The sequence below is a fragment of the Oncorhynchus clarkii genome, chromosome 5 (assembly GCF_045791955.1).
Source record: "Oncorhynchus clarkii lewisi isolate Uvic-CL-2024 chromosome 5, UVic_Ocla_1.0, whole genome shotgun sequence".
In the NCBI taxonomy this organism is placed as follows: domain Eukaryota; kingdom Metazoa; phylum Chordata; class Actinopteri; order Salmoniformes; family Salmonidae; genus Oncorhynchus; species Oncorhynchus clarkii.
In genome coordinates, this window is record NC_092151.1 from 76774288 (window position 1) to 76793754 (window position 19467).

The 19467-nt window shown below is 41.5% G+C and overlaps 1 protein-coding gene across 4 annotated transcripts in view; it reads left to right on the plus strand.

The window, feature by feature from the left end:
• Positions 1–1075: 1075 nt before the first annotated feature.
• Positions 1076–19467, plus strand: part of LOC139409403 (pre-B-cell leukemia transcription factor 1-like) — a 107921-nt gene continuing 89529 nt past the window's right edge. For all 4 annotated transcript variants that reach the window (XM_071154514.1, XM_071154515.1, XM_071154516.1 and 1 more), the window contains exons 1-2: positions 1076–1676; positions 3164–3237. In XM_071154514.1, the coding sequence (XP_071010615.1) occupies positions 1492–1676; positions 3164–3237 (259 nt within the window). In that variant the 5' untranslated portion in view covers positions 1076–1491. The remainder of the gene's footprint in view (positions 1677–3163; positions 3238–19467) is intronic.

Here is a 19467-nt window from a genome sequence, read left to right on the forward strand (position 1 = left end):
ATAAACACAACATGTAAAGTGTTGTTCCTATGTTTCATGAGCTGAAATAAAAGATCCCAGGAATGTTCCATAGCGCAAAACGCTTATTTCTCTACAGACATTGAACAGAAATGCACAGAGATACTGTGAAGAGATCCTGAGGCCCATTGTCGTGCCATTCATCTGCCGCCATCACCTCATGTTTCAGCATGATAGTGCACGGCCCCATGTCATAAGGATCTGTACACAATTCCTGGAAGCTGAAAATGTCCAAGTTCTTCAAGAGCCTGCATACTCACCAGACATGTCACTCATTGAGCATGTTTGTGTTTCAGTTCCCACCAATATCCAGCAACTTCTCACAGCCATTGAAGAGGAGTGGGACAACATTCCACACGCCACAATCAACAGCCTGAACAACTCTATGTGAAGGAGATGTGTCGCGCTGCATGAGGCAAATGGTGGTCACACCAGATACTGACTGGTTTTCTGATCCACACCCCTAACTTTTTTTAAGGTATCTGTGACCAACAGATGCATATCTGTATTCCCAGTCATGTGAAATCCATAGATTAGGGCCTCATGAACGTATTTAAATTGACTGATTTCCTCATATGAACTCTAACTCAGTAAAATATTTGAAATTGTTGCATGTTGCATTTATATTTGTGTTCAGTAGAATACTTTTCCTTAAATGAAGGAGATGGTCGATTGTTTTGATTAGTGTAGGCTACTGCAGTGGAATAAGTCTGCTTCTTGGCAACAGGCAGAGGATTAAATGGACTGGTGTGGAGAGGAAGTGTTGATGCTTGTGTGGTCAGAGGGGGAAACTACCGCAGACCTCTTGTGTCAACCCACTATTATTTATTTGTAGTTCAGGTTCTATCCATCACAGGGTTGCCACTCTGAACTGTCCCAGTGCTTACAGCTGGCCACATCTCCAAGCTTTGCTCCTTCACACAGCGCTTTGATTGACGTTTCACGAGAGGCACCTCAAGGTGGGGCTAAATGGTCTCTATTCCCAATCATGTCGCGTAGGCGGAGTCTGACTTTTATACTCTCGCTATGTGCTGCCTTCCAGTGACTGCCGTTCCGTACTGTATGCAACAAAAGCAAGCGGATGGAATAAATCGAAATAGCCTTGAAATTCAGGTTTCCATAACTCACCTTAGATACGGCGCTGTCTCTCGGAAGACACAGGCTCTGACACATGAAAGGAAGAAGCGTCCAGATTCATAGTTGTAGTTGAAGTCTGCTTATCTTTTACACGCAGTCTGATCTGCACAAGGCAGCATTTCAGATCAGATTTCAGATTCACTTCAGACCAGCTGGAAGAGCAGAGAGAGCGAGAAAGAGGGCTTCCCCTCTGACTCTGTGTCTCGGAGAACTCCGGAGCGCGAGAGTGCGAATCAGAACGTGGAACCCCCGAACCCGGGTGGGAAGGAATTTGGTCAAGGATTCTCTTTTGCGAGATTGACGCGAAGGTGAGAGCTTATAAATAGATCGGAAGAAATGGACGAGCAGCCGCGGTTAATGCACTCTCATGCGGGAGTAGGGATGGCAGGGCACCCCGGCCTGTCGCAACACATGGAAAGCACGGGAGGAACGGAGGGCGATGGGAGAAAACAGGACATTGGAGACATTTTACAGCAAATAATGACCATCACAGATCAGAGTCTGGACGAAGCTCAAGCCAGGTAAGGGGCCAGCTATGCGCAGTAACCTACCTTGTCAACATGGACAAGGAATGTGTGGCAAACTACTGTATGCATTCAATTGCGATCGATAATAAGACATTTGAAGTCAGTCAGATTTCTAGTGAAAAATATTATATTGATGAAATGGAGAAGAATTACGCATTCGAGCCCATCAGCCCATAATGATAAACGGGCGAGCGCGCATTTGGAGAAATAATAACACCCACAGTGCAGCAGACTACATTTCAACTTTGAAGTTATCTTATTATTAGTACAGTGGACATATCAATTGTTCCTGAATTTCCCCAAATTGTATAATATTGCAGCAGTATAACGTAAGGTAGATTCAAAGTGTTTTCACTATAGATTCAATGTGTTTTCACACTTCTGACAAATCAATAACGACGTACAAATCTGACATCTCAAGTTTGTAGATGCGATTTGTCATAACAATAACCAGCATCACAATGATTGACAACATCATAATTTCGATGAACTTTTGTGCAAGCACAGCTCTCTCTCTCTCTCTCGCTCTCTCTGTCACTCCAGTCAAAATTCAACAACTGATAAGGCATAGCCTAAATTTAATAGAAATCTAGAATACGCTATTTTTTTATTTTTTATTTTTTCTTTCACCTTTATTTAACCAGGTAGGCTAGTTGAGAACAAGTTCTCATTTGCAACTGGGACCTGGCCAAGATAAAGCATAGCAGTTCGACACATACAACGACACAGAGTTACACATGGAAAGAACAAAACATACAGTCAATAATACAGTATTATAGGCTATAATTTGTTATGTACATGGGCTATACAATGGGCCATTCATAGTAATTGAAGATAAATCATTTGCATCCAGTTATTAGATATTCAGTTGACTCAGAAGCTAAAGCGAAGTGCTTTGAGGCGCGGTGCGTGTAGGCTGTGTTCAGCCTTCACCGTGGAGGGCGAGCAGCTGAGAGGAATCTTTCAAAATACAATGAAACTCTTTGGACAACCTTTTCCCACTGTCCTGTGTTGCACTGCGATGAACATGACTGTAATTTATACAAATTCAACAACAAACAAGACATTTAATAATTGTTGATAATACTTAACCATTCTAAACAACAAAATACATATTCAAAATTGTTTATAAATCAATCACTCCAGAACTTAAAAATGTGTTGCATTACATTTTTTAGGTAGTAACAAGTATCTATATATTCCAGTTAACTTTCTTTACTTGCTTCCAATAATAATAATAATATAAATATTAACATGTCATTTTAAATATTACATATGCTATCTTAAGCACGCATATACAAATACAGCAGGTTAGCAATAAAAGGTTGACGCGATCCGCAACATTTGCATCACATATTTGCCTGTCTACATAATTTGCGTCATAGGCTACATGCTTCAATAAAACCATTCTAACTATGTTATAGGGCTAACGCTTTTAGGATTGATGTGATTTGTTGAAGTTACTTTATTTTGTTTTATAGGAAACACGCCCTGAATTGCCACAGGATGAAGCCTGCTCTCTTCAACGTCTTGTGTGAAATCAAAGAGAAAACAGGTAGGCCCAATGCGGTTTCTAAAGTTATCTACTGGGCTATTGAATGCACGTCAAATACAGACCTACACAATTTGAACGAAAAACTATAGGCCTACTAACCACTTAGAAAAACTAAAAGTGCCTTCTTCTTCGGCGACAGAAGCCCACGTAAAGGGGACATTGTATGCGCTCTGTGTAGGACTCATTAATATCTCCAGAGAAAGCGCGTTTTGCCTACAATTCACAGCCATTCACATTATGAACTTGTAGCAGCCAGGGCAGGCATGTTTTTCAATGTGCTTTGAATTACATTCTTATCTGAGAAGAGAAATACAAATTGGCCTATTTTTCAGACCTGTGTTTTTACAATTTGCACATGTTTTGGGAGTGCAATCCATTTTGTGCTATTACACAGCCCTACAGTCAGTGCTACTTCATTGAACATCTTTTCCAATTATAGTGTCAAACATCTAAAGGTTTGATGGTGTTGATGATGGAAAGTGTTGAAAGCTAAATTACCGTCTTCATCATAATGTTTCCCCCTTGTGTGCTAGCTGTCAAATCTCTCTGCTGTGTGTCTCATTTAATTCACTTGTGTGTGTCTCTCCATTTGTCTGTGCTGTTGTGAGAGACCTTGTCGCCAGAATAATTTCACTAAGAGCAGATGTAGTGACATCAGACTTAGGGAGAGGCAGAACATACCTCGTCTTTCCAGAATACAAACCCCTTTTCCCATTGACATTTCTGAAATTGGCACAGATAGAATTCAGAGCTGCTCAGGAGCGATAGTGTGTATATATCTCCTCTGTTATTTTCCCCTTCTAAGATATGGCGTGAAATGAGGACTCCTTTAAATTTGTACTTGTGAGATATTGAGATGCTATCGCTGTCTGGGTTTGATGTGGAAGCGACTCCACTGTGTTTCACAGTCATTAGTGCATGAAATAAAATGGGATAGATAGAGGATAAAAGAGAAATCATTTTTATTATCTCTCCGCTCTCACTTGGTCCATACATCACGCTTCACTGCTGTGGAGCTGTGTGTGGAGGTGATGGGTTGTGTTGTATATTCTATTCCCTGTGTGTATGTAATTCTACTTTTACATGATGTTTTCATTTTCAATGAAGTTCAACCCCCCGCCACCCTCCACCTCCACTCCCCAACGACCCAGTCCTCCTACCCCATGTAGTGCACCCTCAATTGGGCCAGTGTCTAAGGGGAGCAGGGGGCCTTTTGAGGCCTGCTGGCTCTCTTTCCTTTCTCTGTTGTTTTGGTAGGGTTTTGGAGGGGGAGTGAGTGACACAGTTATGCATAGAGGTTTACTCCCTGGCGTTTTTCAGAGTTCATCCAAAGTTTGTCTCCACATGGAGTACAAAGTCACTTGGATCTGGTCCTGTCTGGGAGTGCTGTGCTTTCTCTCTCATCTCTCTCAGCTGGCTACGACCCGACATCCCAATAGCCCAGGTTTCTGTTTCTCCTGAAGGAGAGTGTCTCTGAGTCTGACCACCTCTTCTCAGAGGAGATTTAGTTACACATACCTGCAGTGTTTGAAGGAAATGAAGTTTATTATATCAATTGAATATAGATGTATGATATACTACTGTATATACAGCACATGGTTCTGAACATCTCTACCCGTTCATGTACTGTGTGAGACATTGTTCCACCCGCCCTCTAGTGTTGCTGTATAAGGTGTTAGAATGAACTTGTCAGAAGTAGTTTTGAAAATATTTTTCAAAAGGGTCAGCTGCTGAAGCCTAGAGCACATCTCTGTTAAGTAAACCTCGACTGGGTCCTCTCGTCTGGGTGCCAAAGTATTAAAAACCCTATGATTCTCTCAGTAAAAAAACACACCTGTTTTTTTAAACATTATTACAACTCTGCCTGTCACAGTACAGACTACAGACTAGCCCCAGTGAAGCTGTGTTGAGTTGAGGACGGTTTCTGTTAGGTCTTAAAGTAAATAAAGCTCAGAGCAGAACGCACTGACTGCACAGACCTCTGCTGCTGCTACTGCTCTGGAATCTGTCTTGTTTTTCACCATTAAATATGTCTGAATGCACCAGAGACGTTAAGGCTATTTCTAGAGTGTTTGTTTTACACCACATGATATTCACTGAGGATAACTGTGTTGTTAATGGCTTATTGTAACATATATGTTTTTCTTTCTGACAAGACTATCATTTGCCATTTTTATTTATTTGTAGAATTTTGTCATAGCAACATTTGAGAGCTTTGAATTGATATAATAACTGCATATATTACATTCAAATATATATATATTTTTATTAGTAGTATTATTTTTATTGAATTAGGTAGCTTTTATTTCAAAACCTTAATTTACAGTTTTTTGTTTTTATAAATATATTTATTTTTGTATTTGGTTTTAGTAAACAGGATTATCTCTCCCCTCCATCTCCACTACGCACTTTACGTCTCGTGACTGTCCCCAGTACTAGAAAAACAGACATCACCTGCGGGCGTCAGGAAATAATATAATGCCATACTCAGGCAGGCAGGACAGGCAGCCAGCGGTGAGTAACTCCTGAACTCCTGACCCACTCTGTGTATTTGTACTGGGATACTGTGGTGTGGTGAGCGATCGGTGCCCAGCAGAATGACTACTCACTATAAACAAGCACACTGCTGTGTACTGCTCACACCCGGGAGGAAAGGAGAAGGAACACTTTATTTCCACCCAGGGTAGGCATCTTTCTTTTCTTTTCTTCTTTCAGACACTGGTCTCTTTTTTCCATCCTTGACTGCTTAGTTTCATCCTGATCATATTTTGGTTTTCTTTCTCGACTTAAAGGAATGTTACTTTTCACTCAGAGGCGTACGGTGTGTGTGTGTGTGTGTGTGTGTGTGTGTGTGTGTGTGTGTGTGTGTGTGTGTGTGTGTGTGTATACAATACTTGATAAAAAGAGATTTACACCTCACCTGTATGGATTATTACATTTAAAAACAGTTAGATTTTGACACACACTCCTAAGGTTACTGTTGGATTAGTGGATTAGTGTTCACTGTGAGAAGAATAAGAAAGAGAAGTTGAACTCAGTGTTAAAGGTCTTGTCTGTGACAGTAGGCTACAAAGTATCCAGCCACGTTATAAGAGGTATTGGCACAGGGTGCTTTCCAAAAATACACCCAAATAATTTGACTCCAATGCTACTGCGCCATGAAACCTTAACCTTCTGCAAACTCATTATAGAATATACGAATGTGACACAACTCAATCTTACATCATGTTTATAAAAATATTTCTAACTTTATTAATCATGAGATGAATGTGGCAAAATGGGAGATAAGTGTTAATTAAACCCTAACCATGTCTTCAACACAACATTCTAAAACTAAATGTAAAGGATTGTAAAAAAATATATGTTTTAATCATGCTTTTAAAAACATTTCCACAGGTGGTTTTTGGAACTGGTCTAAAGGACCTTGCTTCTCCTTTTGATGAGAAAACTGTTGACATCATCCAAAATGGTGCTTAAGAAAATTAGCTAAAATGAATTGACTTCTATAAACACCTCGTCAACGTCATAAATCTCCAACAGTGTCAAACATAACCTCTCTGCGACACTGAGACACTTGCTCAGTAAATGTAGGGATGTGTACCAAATGACACCCTATTCCCTATATAGTGCATTACTTTTGACCAGAGGCCTATGTGCCCTGATCAAAAGTAGTGCACTATATAGGGAATATGGTGCTATTTGGAATGCAATCCTGCATTTTTTTTTTCTCTCAACCTCAACAAAAGGCCAGTTTTCTGGTGGCCTTGTTTGAATAGTGTAAGGTTTCACGCCTGGGGGATGCTCCATTTATAAAAATGACTAGCGGAGTGATGTAATGTTATTTTTTGAATGGTGAAATGTAGTTTTTCTCAGAGGGCAGCAGAGTAATATTTAACACGGGTGAAATTAGCCAGAGATCTGATTACAGAGGATATGTCTCAAATGACAACATATTCCCTATGTAGTGCATTACTTTTGACCAGAACCATATGGCCTCTGGACAAAAGTAGTGCACTACACAGGGAATAGGGTGCCATTTGGGACGTAGTCATAGAAGTGTATTGGGATGCAGTCAGAGAGATACAGTACACTACACTACATTGAGATGTCAGTCCATTCAGATGGCTTAGAATCTGCATATTTTTACTCTAGAAAGTGCCTCCATTCCCCAGAGTCCAGTCAGAACCCTACAAACCACAGCACACCATCGTAATATAAACAATTTATGTTAGCCGTCATTATCCGCAGAAGCAAACCTGTTTTTAGCTTTGAACCCCAATGTGGTATAGAAACCCATAGGGATTTACAGTTTGACTGTATATACAGTATATCTTTTTTTTAGATTAGCAGATGAGTGTATTTTGAGAGTGCATTGCCAATGCCAAACTGCTGGTAGTCAAAAGGCTAATATTGACATATCAGTTCTCTCTCTATCTAAATCCCTCTGGTGTCACTTTAGTAGTATGCTTTTTGTAAGTAGCAGGGAACATTTACTATACAGTGCACTATGGTCCCTATGGGTCCTGGTCAAAATAGTGCACTATCAAGGGAATAGGGTGCCATTTGGGACGCAAGCATAGGCTTGGCTGGGGCCTGTTCAGAGCTAATGTAAACTATTCATTTTATGTATCCTTTATTTAACTAGGCAAGTCAGTTAAGAACAAATTCTTATTTACAATGACGGCCTACCCTGGCTAAACCCAGACGATGCTGGGCCAATTGTGTGCCACCCTATGGGACACCCAATCACCAGGTACTGCAGTGACACCTCTTGCACTTGGATGCAGTGTCTTAGGCCACTGCGCCACTCGGGAGCTGAGCGTAACAGCTTATTTCCATCCAATCAAAACAGGAGGACGTCTACTCAGATATAGAATGTTGTGTCGCAGTGATATGCATCCCCCTCCTGTCCTGGTCTGTTAGTGCACTGACTGGGAGTGTTGATGTTAATACATGCAACAGCTTTTGTCTTTTATCCAGCCCGCTCCTCTATGCTGACACAGCAGTATTCAGAGAGAAAATGTGTGTGTGTGTGTGAGAGTGTGTGTCTGTGAGAGTGTGTGTGTGAGAGTGTGTGTGTGAGAGTGTGTGTGAGAGTGTGTGTGTGTGTGTGTCTGTCTGTGTGTGTGTGTGTGTGTGTGTGTGTGTGTGCATATGTGTGTGCATATGTGTGTCTCTGTGTGTGTATGTATGTGTGTCTCTGTGTGTGTGTGTGTGTGTTCTCCACAGCTGTTTCCCTCCTATCTCTCTGTTTAATCATCCAAATATCTCTCTGTTTAATCATCCCCCATACCCTTGCAACCACTGCTGAAAAAATGAAAAAAATCCTGATGGTGGTGACCGTGAAATTGATCTAGCGGTTTCACGTTGAGGTGTTGTTTCTCCCCCTCAATGTTTTCCTGTGATGTTATCCCAGTGATGATGACAGGGAGCAAGTGTCTATGTTGCGTGTGAAAGCGAGTAAGACTGAAAGACAGCGAGGACTGAGAAATAAGAAACACAAGAGGAAAGACCCATGTAAGTCAAATTCCTCTTTCATAGGCTTGTGAGCTAGCTACTAAAATTAATGTCATTTTTCCTGTTACGGCATCAGGGAAATGTTAAATGCTATTCATTAAAAATGAAGATTATGCGCTTGTGGTCTCCAAAATAAAGCATATCCCAGTCATTGGGGTGAAGGAAATGTATAAAATTAATAACTGGTTGGATTTAGTCCTCATGCCTCACCAGACAGAATTAACAGACCACAGCATCCACTGCTGTAAGATGGGATATGGTGGTGAACATCTGACTCTGCTTGCTTTTTTTACTCCTTTTTTCAATAATGATCTCTGTAAAGATGTGGTCTGCCTTGGCTCTTTTTTGTGTGCTGCTAGCTTCCTCTAATATTTATTCAAATCCACAAATTTGTTTTGTACATTAAATTGAACATGCAACGGCACTTTCGAATGTGGTTGCCATACCAACCCCCCAGGAGTTCATTTTCCTTAATGCAGGGCTCTGAATCTCATTTCCTACACACTCCCCTGCTGCTAAGAGCTGCTCTGAGCAGGCGCTACCTCCAGGCTTCCACTGTACCGCTGATAGAGCACCGCTCCACCGACACAGCCTTCAAACGCTAGAGCTTTTATCAAGAGAGATGGAGAGAGGGAGGGAAAGAGGGAGAGCGGGAAAGAGAGGGGGAGAAAAAGAAAACAGAGAGAGAGAAAGAGAGCAGGAGAGAGGGAAAAGGGAAAGAGAGCGCGGGAGAGAGGTAGACAGAGAGGGAGAGGCCTCTCTCCGCGCAGTGGAAATGACACAAATTAATATACACTACTTAAACCAGACTAAGATTAATGGTTGCCTTTCGCGGCAGCTTAGTCCCACTGTCAGTTGCCGGGTGCTCGTTGGATAAAATCAACACTAATCAACATTTATTCCCCTTTTGCCCTGGGCCCTCAGGATTCTGGCGGGCGGCAGGACTGTGTTACCCCCCTCCTTCTCCCCCTCTCTCTTCCCCTCGCCTCCCCCGTCTGTCTCGCTACGCTTTTCACCTCCCATCCAGCTCCTCCATACATCACCCTGCTCCCTCCTCCCTCCCTGCCTCTTTCCGGCCTGGCTCCTCACAGGGGAGAGCCCACTCCCATCAGGACACATTACAGTCATGATAGATTTTCTCTTTTCATTTGCATCTGATATTTAACACTAAAGCAGTTGCTCTGGCACTTTACAGTACAGGAGCTGCGTGTGGTCTGCGTATGGTGTGTACGGTGTGTATATTTTTATGTGTGTGGGCATTATCTGTTCTCAATCTGCTATTGCATTATCACTAACAAGATATGTGTTGTGTTGTGTGAATGCATTATGTACATATCTGAGTGGGTTTTCCTGAAAACAGAATTATGTATGTGTGTGGCCCATTACTAGGAGACTGAGCTCTTTCTCTCCCAATAACCTTGTATTTCCTTCAGGGGGAAAGACATTGCAATTAACATTGTATATTTTTGTCCTCATTTCAAAGAAACATAATATATTATACATTTCTGTGAAGTTTATCAGATTATGATGCTACCTTTTATTGTAGTGTTGACACTATTGTGTTGTACTACATATTGTACATGTACAGTGCCTTGCGAAAGTATTCGGCCCCCTTGAACTTTGCGACCTTTTGCCACATTTCAGGCTTCAAACATAAAGATATAAAACTGTTTTTTTTTGTGAAGAATCAACAACAAGTGGGACACAATCATGAAGTGGAATGACATTTATTGGATATTTCAAACTTTTTTAACAAATCAAAAACTGAAAAATTGGGCGTGCAAAATTATTCAGCCCCTTTACTTTCAGTGCAGCAAACTCTCTCCAGAAGTTCAGTGAGGATCTCTGAATGATCCAATGTTGACTTAAATGACTAATGACGATAAATACAATCCACCTGTGTGTAATCAAGTCTCCGTATAAATGCACCGGCACTGTGATAGCCTCAGAGGTCCGTTAAAAGCGCAGAGAGCATCATGAAGAACAAGGAACACACCAGGCAGGTCCGAGATACTGTTGTGAAGAAGTTTAAAGCCGGATTTGTATACAAAAAGATTTCCCAAGCTTTAAACATCCCAAGGAGCACTGTGCAAGCGATAATATTGAAATGGAAGGAGTATCAGACCACTGCAAATCTACCAAGACCTGGCCGTCCCTCTAAACTTTCAGCTCATACAAGGAGAAGACTGATCAGAGATGCAGCCTAGAGGCCCATGATCACTCTGGATGAACTGCAGAGATCTACAGCTGAGGTGGGAAACTCTGTCCATAGGACAACAATCAGTCATATATTGCACAAATCTGGCCTTTATGGAAGAGTGGCAAGAAGAAAGCCATTTCTTAAAGATATCCATAAAAAGTGTCGTTTAAAGTTTGCCACAAGCCACCTGGGAGACACACCAAACATGTGGAAGAAGGTGCTCTGGTCAGATGAAACCGAAATTGAACTTTTTGGCAACAATGCAAAACTTTATGTTTGGCGTAAAAGCAACACAGCTGAACACACCATCCCCACTGTCAAACATGGTGGTGGCAGCATCATGGTTTGGGCCTGCTTTTCTTCAGCAGGGACAGGGAAGATGGTTAAAATTGATGGGAAGATGGATGGAGCCAAATACAGGACCATTCTGGAAGAAAACCTGATGGAGTCTGCAAAAGACCTGAGACTGGGACGGAGATTTGTCTTCCAACAAGACAATGATCCAAAACATAAAGCAAAATCTACAATGGAAAAAATAAACATATCCAGGTGTTAGAATGGCCAAGTCAAAGTCCAGACCTGAATCCAATCGAGAATCTGTGGAAAGAACTGAAAACTGCTGTTCACAAATGCTCTCCATCCAACCTCACTGAGCTCGAGCTGTTTTGCAAGGAAGAATGGGAAAAAATTTCAGTCTCTCGATGTGCAAAACTGATAGAGACATACCCCAAGCGACTTACAGCTGTAATCGCAGCAAAAGGTGGCGCTACAAAGTATTAACTTAAGGGGGCTGAATCATTTTGCACGCCCAATTTTTCAGTTTTTGATTTGTTAAAAAAGTTTGAAATATCCAATAAATGTCGTTCCACTTCATGATTGTGTCCCACTTGTTGTTGATTCTTCACAAAAAAATACAGTTTTATATCTTTATGTTTGAAGCCTGAAATGTGGCAAAAGGTCGCAAAGTTCAAGGGGGCCGAATACTTTCGCAAGGCACTGTATGTAGACCTAGACCAAAGATCTGGCCGTGTTTGACTAAACTGGAATTATTGTAAGATTATTGATTATTTTAGCATTCATTAGGTTAACCACAACCAGACTGCCTCTCACATCACCTGTAGAATGAATCATTGTACAGATAATATTGTTGTCACGTCCTGACCGTAGTTCTTTTTTTATGTCTCTATTTTGGTTTGGTCAGGGCGTAAGTTGGGGTGGGCATTCTATGTTTTTCATTCTATGTTTTGTTCTGTGTGTTGTTTTTCTATGTGTTTGGCCTGGTATGGTTCCCAATCAGAGGCAGCGGTCAATCGTTGTCTCTGATTGAGAACCATACTTAGGTAGCCTGTTCCCACCTGTGTTTGTGGGTAGTTGTTTTCTGTTTTTGTATTCTGTACCAGACAGAACTGTTTCGGTTTCGTTCATTCTCTTTTGTTGTTTTTTCATTCAGTGTTCAATTCATAAATAAAGATGAACACGTACCACACTGCACCTTGGTCCTCACCTTCTTCAACCCACGACAGCCGTTACAATTGTTACTGTTTCATCTGTGTTAATGTGGAGCAAAGATGAAGAGATTCCGCCTAAATCTCCTCCTTGGAAGAACCCACCCGTCTAACTTTATGCAAATCTCATAATTATACAGTCTAATATATGGCGGTAATCAGCTTCTGTTGCTCATTATATCTTCCTCGACTCCCACTGTGTCACTGGGAAGCATTCTCACAAGGAACATTTTATCTCTACATTTCAGTCTGTAAATATGCTAGAGGAACATTTGAGTCTCTAAATATGCCGGAGGGTATTTTAAGTCTCTAAATATGCTGGAGGATCATTTCAGTCTCTAAATATGCTGGAGGATCATTTGAGTCTCTAAATATGCTGGAGGGTCATTTGAGTTTCTAAAGATGCTGGAGGGTCATTTGAGTCTCTAAATATGCTGGAGGGTAATTTGAGTCTCTAAATATGCTGGAGGGTCATTTGAGTCTCTAAATATGCTGGAGGAGCATTTGAGTTTCTAAATATGCTGGATGGTCATTTGAGTCTCTAAATATGCTGAAGGAACATTTGAGTTTCTAAATACGCTGGAGGAGAATTTCAGTCTCTAAATATGCTGGAGGGTCATTTGAGTCTCTAAATATGCTGGAGGGTCATTTGAGTCTCTAAATATCCTGGAGGGTCATTTGAGTCTCTAAATATGCTGGAGGAACATTTGAGTTTCTAAATATGCTGGAGGAGAATTTTAGTCTCTGAATACGCTGGAGGAACATTTGAGTCTCTAAATATGCTGTATTTGCTAAAAAACAGAAAATAATCCAAATGAATTAAGGCTGATAGTACACCTGAATGTCATTTTATTTTCTTACACATTCTTTGACTACAAAATACGTTTCTCTAAGAAAATGACAGTGAACAAAAATATAAATGCAACATGCAACATGTAATGAGAAAGAAAATGGATTTCACATTACTGGGAATACAGATATGCATACTGTTTGTTGGTCACAGATACAGTACTTAATAAAAAGGTAGGGGCATGGATCCAAAAACCAGTCAGTTTCTGGTGTGACCACCATGTGCCTCATGCAGCGAGTTCGCATGGAGTTGATCAGGCTCTCTGTGGAATATTGTCCCCACTCCCATTCAATGGCTGTGTGAAGTTGCTTGATATTGGTGGAAACTGGAACATGCTGTCGTACACATTGATGCAGAGTATCCCAAACGTGCTCAATGGGTGACATGCCTGGTGAGTATGCAGGCCATAGAAGAACTGGGACATTTTCAGCTTGCAGGAATTGTGTACAGATCCTCGCGACATGGGGCTGTGCATTATCATGCTGAAACATGAGGTGATTTTATTTATTTATTTTATTTCACCTTTATTTAACCAGGTAGGCTAGTTGAGAACAAGTTCTCATTTGCAACTGCGACCTGGCCAAGATAAAGCGTAGCAATTCAACACATACAACAACACAGAGTTACACATGGAATAAACAAAACATACAGTCAATAATACAGTAGAAAAAAATAAAACAAAAAGTCTATATACAGTGAGTGCAAATGAGGTAAGTTAAGGAAATAAATAGTCCATAGTGGAGAAGTAATTACAATATAGCAATTAAACACTGGAATGGTAGATCAGCAGAAGATGAATGTAGAGGTAGAGATACTGGGGTGCAAAGGAGCAAAATAAATAAATAAATAAATACCAGTATGGGGATATCAGCATGAGTGAAGGATGCTTTGTTGCGATATAGGAAGCTGATTCTAGATTTAATTTTGTATTGGAGATGCTTAATGTGAGTCTGGAAGGAGAGTTTACAGTCTAACCAGACACCCAGGTATTTGTAGTTGTCCACGTATTCTAAGAAAAGAGAGTCGGCCCGAGAATTGAACCCTGTGGCACACCCATAGAGACTGTCAGAGGTCCAGACAACAGGCCCTCCGACTTGACACACTGAACTCTATCAGAGAAGTACCAGGCGAGGCAATCATTTGAGAGGTCCAGATTTTGCAGCTCTTTCAGAACATCAGCTATCTGGATTTGGGTAAAGGAGAAATGGTGGGGGCTTTGGCGGGTTGCTGTGGAGGGTGCCGGGCAGTTGACCGGGGTAGGGGTAGCCATGTGGAAAGCATGGCCAGATGTAGAGAAATGCTTATTGAAATTCTCAATTATAGTGGATTTATCGGTGGTGACAGTGTTTCCTAGCCTCAGAGCAGTGGGCAGCTGGGAGGAGGTGCTCTTATTCTCCATGGACTTTACAATGTCCCAGAACGCTTTTGAGTTAGTACTACAGGATGGCAGGCCTCAGGATCTCATCACAATATCTCTGTACATTCAAATTGCCATCAATAAAATAAAATTGTGTTTGTTGTCTGTATCTTATGCCTGCCCAAACCATAACCCCAACCCACCATGGAGCACTCTGTTAACAACTTTGACATCAGCAAACCGCTCACCCACCCTACACCATACTGTCATCTGCCCGGTACAGTTGAAACCAGGATTAATCCGTGAAAAGCACACTTCTCCAGCATGCCAGTGGCCACCGAAGTTGAGAATTTCCTCACTAAAGTCTGTTACAACGACGAGCTGCAGTCAGGTCAAGACCCTGGTGAGGACAGATGGACAGACACGCAGATGAGCGTCCCTGAGACGGTTTCTGACAGGTGGTGCGTAGATTCTTCACTTGTGGAAACCCACAGTTTCATCAGTTATCCGGGTGGCTGATCTCAGATGGTCCCGCAGGTGAAGAAGCCGGATCTGGAGGTCCTGGGCTGGGATGGTTACACGTGGTCTGCGGTTGTGAGGCCGGTTGGACATACTGCCAAATTCTCTAAAACAACGTTGTAGGTGGCTTATAGTAAAGAAATTAACATTTAATCATCTGGCAACAGCTCTGGTGGACATCCCTGCAGTCAGTATGCCAAATGTAAGCTCCCATTTTAGAGATGCATTTTATTGTCCCCAGCACAAGGTGCACCTGTGTAATGATCATGCTGTTTAATCAGCTTCTTGATATGCCACACCTGTCAGGCGGGTGGACTATCTTTGCAAAGGAGAAATGCTCACTAACAGGGATGTAAGCTAAATTTGAGTAAAATACACTTTTTGTGCGTATGGATATCAGCTCATGAAACATGGGCCAAAACTTTACATGCTGCGTTTATATTTTTGTTCAGTGTACATTTTTGTATATGAGCCTCCGTTTAAGATTGTTTCCATGTTTCCGGTAGTGTGCTGCTGGTATCTATCATTTCTATAGTCCATCAACACTACACCATACACACTCTCAGCTGTAGTGATATGATTGATTACAACCATACTCATTGTTGTGCCACCAGTTGGGATACTTGTAGCGACATCAACCAAGCGCTTCTCTATGGATATGTCCCAAATGGTACCCTATTCGATATATAGTGCACTACTTTTGATGATAGCCCTGGTCAAAAGTAGTGCACTATATAGAGAATAGGGTTCCATCTGGGACGGACACAAGCTTCATGGCATGGCCTCCTAGCAGGAGAGACGTTTATGTGTGTTTTGTGTGTGTAGAAAAGTAGAAGGAGCATGTTGGTCCTCCGCTGCAGAAACGCAGCGCCGTGGTGGTTTTGGATGGCTTCCCTGTGCACAGACCACAGACACAAGTGACATTGCGGGTAACTTTTAGAACTGGAAGAGGGGGAGGAGGATGGGGGGGGGGGGGGGGGGGGGGGGGGTGCTCAGTGTAGCACTGGATAATGTGGTAAAAGAGGTTTCTGAAAAGTGTGTTTGAGGATATGTAGCTCATGTAATCATAATGTGATAATAATGTAATAATAATATTATAATAATGTAATCATAAAGCTCACTGACCAGGGGAGGCATTTTGGGCATTTTAGGCTGACCCATTTTATTTTTAATAACGTATGCATGTCATGCAAGTGTACACCAACACACAGAATTGTACTACATTTCTGATTGTGGATTTTATCCTTACGATCTTGACTGTGAACTTGTAGCCTTATAGAAGCCTCAGAGGCCTTTTGAGAGACTCTTACATGAGCTATGTATACTGTACATTATAACCTCTGCTATGTTTACTGTAGCTTTCTAGATTTCTCCCAGTGCTGAGGAGTAATATTTGCTTGTTTAACAGGCATTGAATGTTATGTCAGAGGCCCGATACATTTAATGACATAACCTAAAATTAATTTCTGCAATGTGGAATTTAAAATTTTTACTCAGGGCTGTGATTAGGCTTGGTGTAAGCTCTGCTTTGTCTAGAAAGCTGTTGTCTTGTTGTATTTTTCTGAACATAACATGAGATTTTAGGAAATCAAATCAAATCAAATGTTATTACCTTACGGTATGGGGGGGTTAATGTAAATAGTCCAGGTGGCCATTGATTCATTACAAGCAAACCTTGGCCCTGTTAAATGATTTGACAGGTCTTTGTTATCCACACACGGAGGGCCTTGTACAGTAATATGAATAGTTAGTTTTACTGAAGTCCTCTTTGTGTTCTATACATGGCCATCGTTTCCTTTCTGTGATGCTGTGCATTAATACACACCAGCACCTTTGGTCCGGAAGGAGAAAGAAAAAAAGTGGATGTATGATTTGATTGATGACTGAAGTCACATTCCGCGTTCATCCCAAATGCACCCTATTCCCTTTATAGTGCACAACTTTCAACCAGAGGCCCTGGACAAAAGTAGTGCGCTGTAGGGAACAGGGTGCCATTTGGGACGCATTCTCAGACTTCCTTATGGGAATGGTTGGGATGGTGTGTCATATTTGGAGACTGTCAGTTGGCACGTCTACAAATTGCAACCACTGCGGCCTCACCTCTTTTCCCTGGACATGTGGCCTTGAGCGTGTGATTCCTGTTAGAATTGAGGCAGCATCCCAAATGTTACCCTATTCCCTATATAGTGCACTACTTTTGACCACGGCCCATAGGGAATACAGTAGGTTGCCACTGAAGGTACAGGGAGTCAGACTGAGTGTCTGAAATGGAGGAAGTGTAGTTCTATAGCTATATCTATAACAATGATGGCCAAAGGACTAATCATACAGACAAATGATAATACTGCTCTCTGTCCCTGGGGACAGTGTGGACTGTCTATGTACTGTACTGTATGCAACTCTACTCTATGCCACACTTCATTCTACATACAGTATGTTATCTAGTCATAAAAATGTGGACTCACTTCAGCTTAGCTGTTTAGTATTTGAGCATTTTATTCTGATCCCCATTAGCGAAAGCAGCAGCTGCTCTTCCTTGGTGAAAAGATTCCAATGCTCCTTCACTTCTGAACCGTAATAAGCTTCATCAACACATTGGAATGCGTTAGCTTTCATGCAGTTAGTTAGCAGTTGGACAAAGAGACAGCTAATGCTATATACAGTGCCTTGCGAAAGTATTCGGCCCCCTTGAACTTTGCAACCTTTTGCCACATTTCAGGCTTCAAACATAAAGATATAAAACTGTATTTTTTTGTGAAGAATCAACAACAAGTGGGACACAATCATGAAGTGGAACGACATTTATTGGATATTTCAAACTTTTTTAACAAATCAAAAACTGAAAAATTGGGCGTGCAAAATTATTCAGCCCCCTTAAGTTAATACTTTGTAGCGCCACCTTTTGCTGCGATTACAGCTGTAAGTCGCTTGGGGTATGTCTCTATCAGTTTTGCACATTGAGAGACTGACATTTTTTCCCATTCCTCCTTGCAAAACAGCTCGAGCTCAGTGAGGTTGGATGGAGAGCATTTGTGAACAGCAGTTTTCAGTTCTTTCCACAGATTCTCGATTGGATTCAGGTCTGGACTTTGACTTGGCCATTCTAACACTTGGATATGTTTATTTTTGAACCATTCCATTGTAGATTTTGCTTTATGTTTTGGATCATTGTCTTGTTGGAAGACAAATCTCTGTCCCAGTCTCAGGTCTTTTGCAGACTCCATCAGGTTTTCTTCCAGAATGGTCCTGTATTTGGCTCCATCCATCTTCCCATCAATTTTAACCATCATCCCTGTCCCTGCTGAAGAAAAGCAGGCCCAAACCATGATGCTGCCACCACCATGTTTGACAGTGGGGATGGTGTGTTCAGCTGTGTTGCTTTTACGCCAAACATAACGTTTTGCATTGTTGCCAAAAAGTTCAATTTTGGTTTCATCTGACCAGAGCACCTTCTTCCACATGTTTGGTGTGGCTTGTGGCAAACTTTAACCGACACTTTTTATGGATATCTTTAAGAAATGGCTTTCTTCTTGCCACTCTTCCATAAAGGCCAGATTTGTGCAATATACGACTGATTGTTGTCCTATGGACAGAGTCTCCCACCTCAGCTGTAGATCTCTGCAGTTCATCCAGAGTGATCATGGGCCTCTTGGCTGCATCTCTGATCAGTCTTCTCCTTGTATGAGCTGAAAGTTTAGAGGGACGGCCAGGTCTTGGTAGATTTGCAGTGGTCTGATACTCCTTCCATTTCAATATCATCGCTTGCACAGTGCTCCTTGGGATGTTTAAAGCTTGGGAAATATTTTTGTATCCAAATCCGGCTTTACACTTCTTCACAACAGTATCTCGGACCTGCCTGGTGTGTTCCTTGTTCTTCATGATGCTCTCTGCGCTTTTAATGGACCTCTGAGACTATCACAGTGCAGGTGCATTTATACGGAGACTTGATTACACACAGGTGGATTGTATTTATCATCATTAGTCATTTAGGTCAACATTGGATCATTCAGAGATCCTCACTGAACTTCTGGAGAGAGTTTGCTGCACTGAAAGTAAAGGGGCTGAATAATTTTGCACGCCCAATTTTTCAGTTTTTGTTTTGTTAAAAAAGTTTGAAATATCCAATAAATGTCGTTCCACTTCATGATTGTGTCCCACTTGTTGTTGATTCTTCACAAAAAAATACAGTTTTATATCTTTATGTTTGAAGCCTGAAATGTGGCAAAAGGTCGCAAAGTTCAAGGGGGCCGAATACTTTCGCAAGGCACTGTATTCTCCAGTT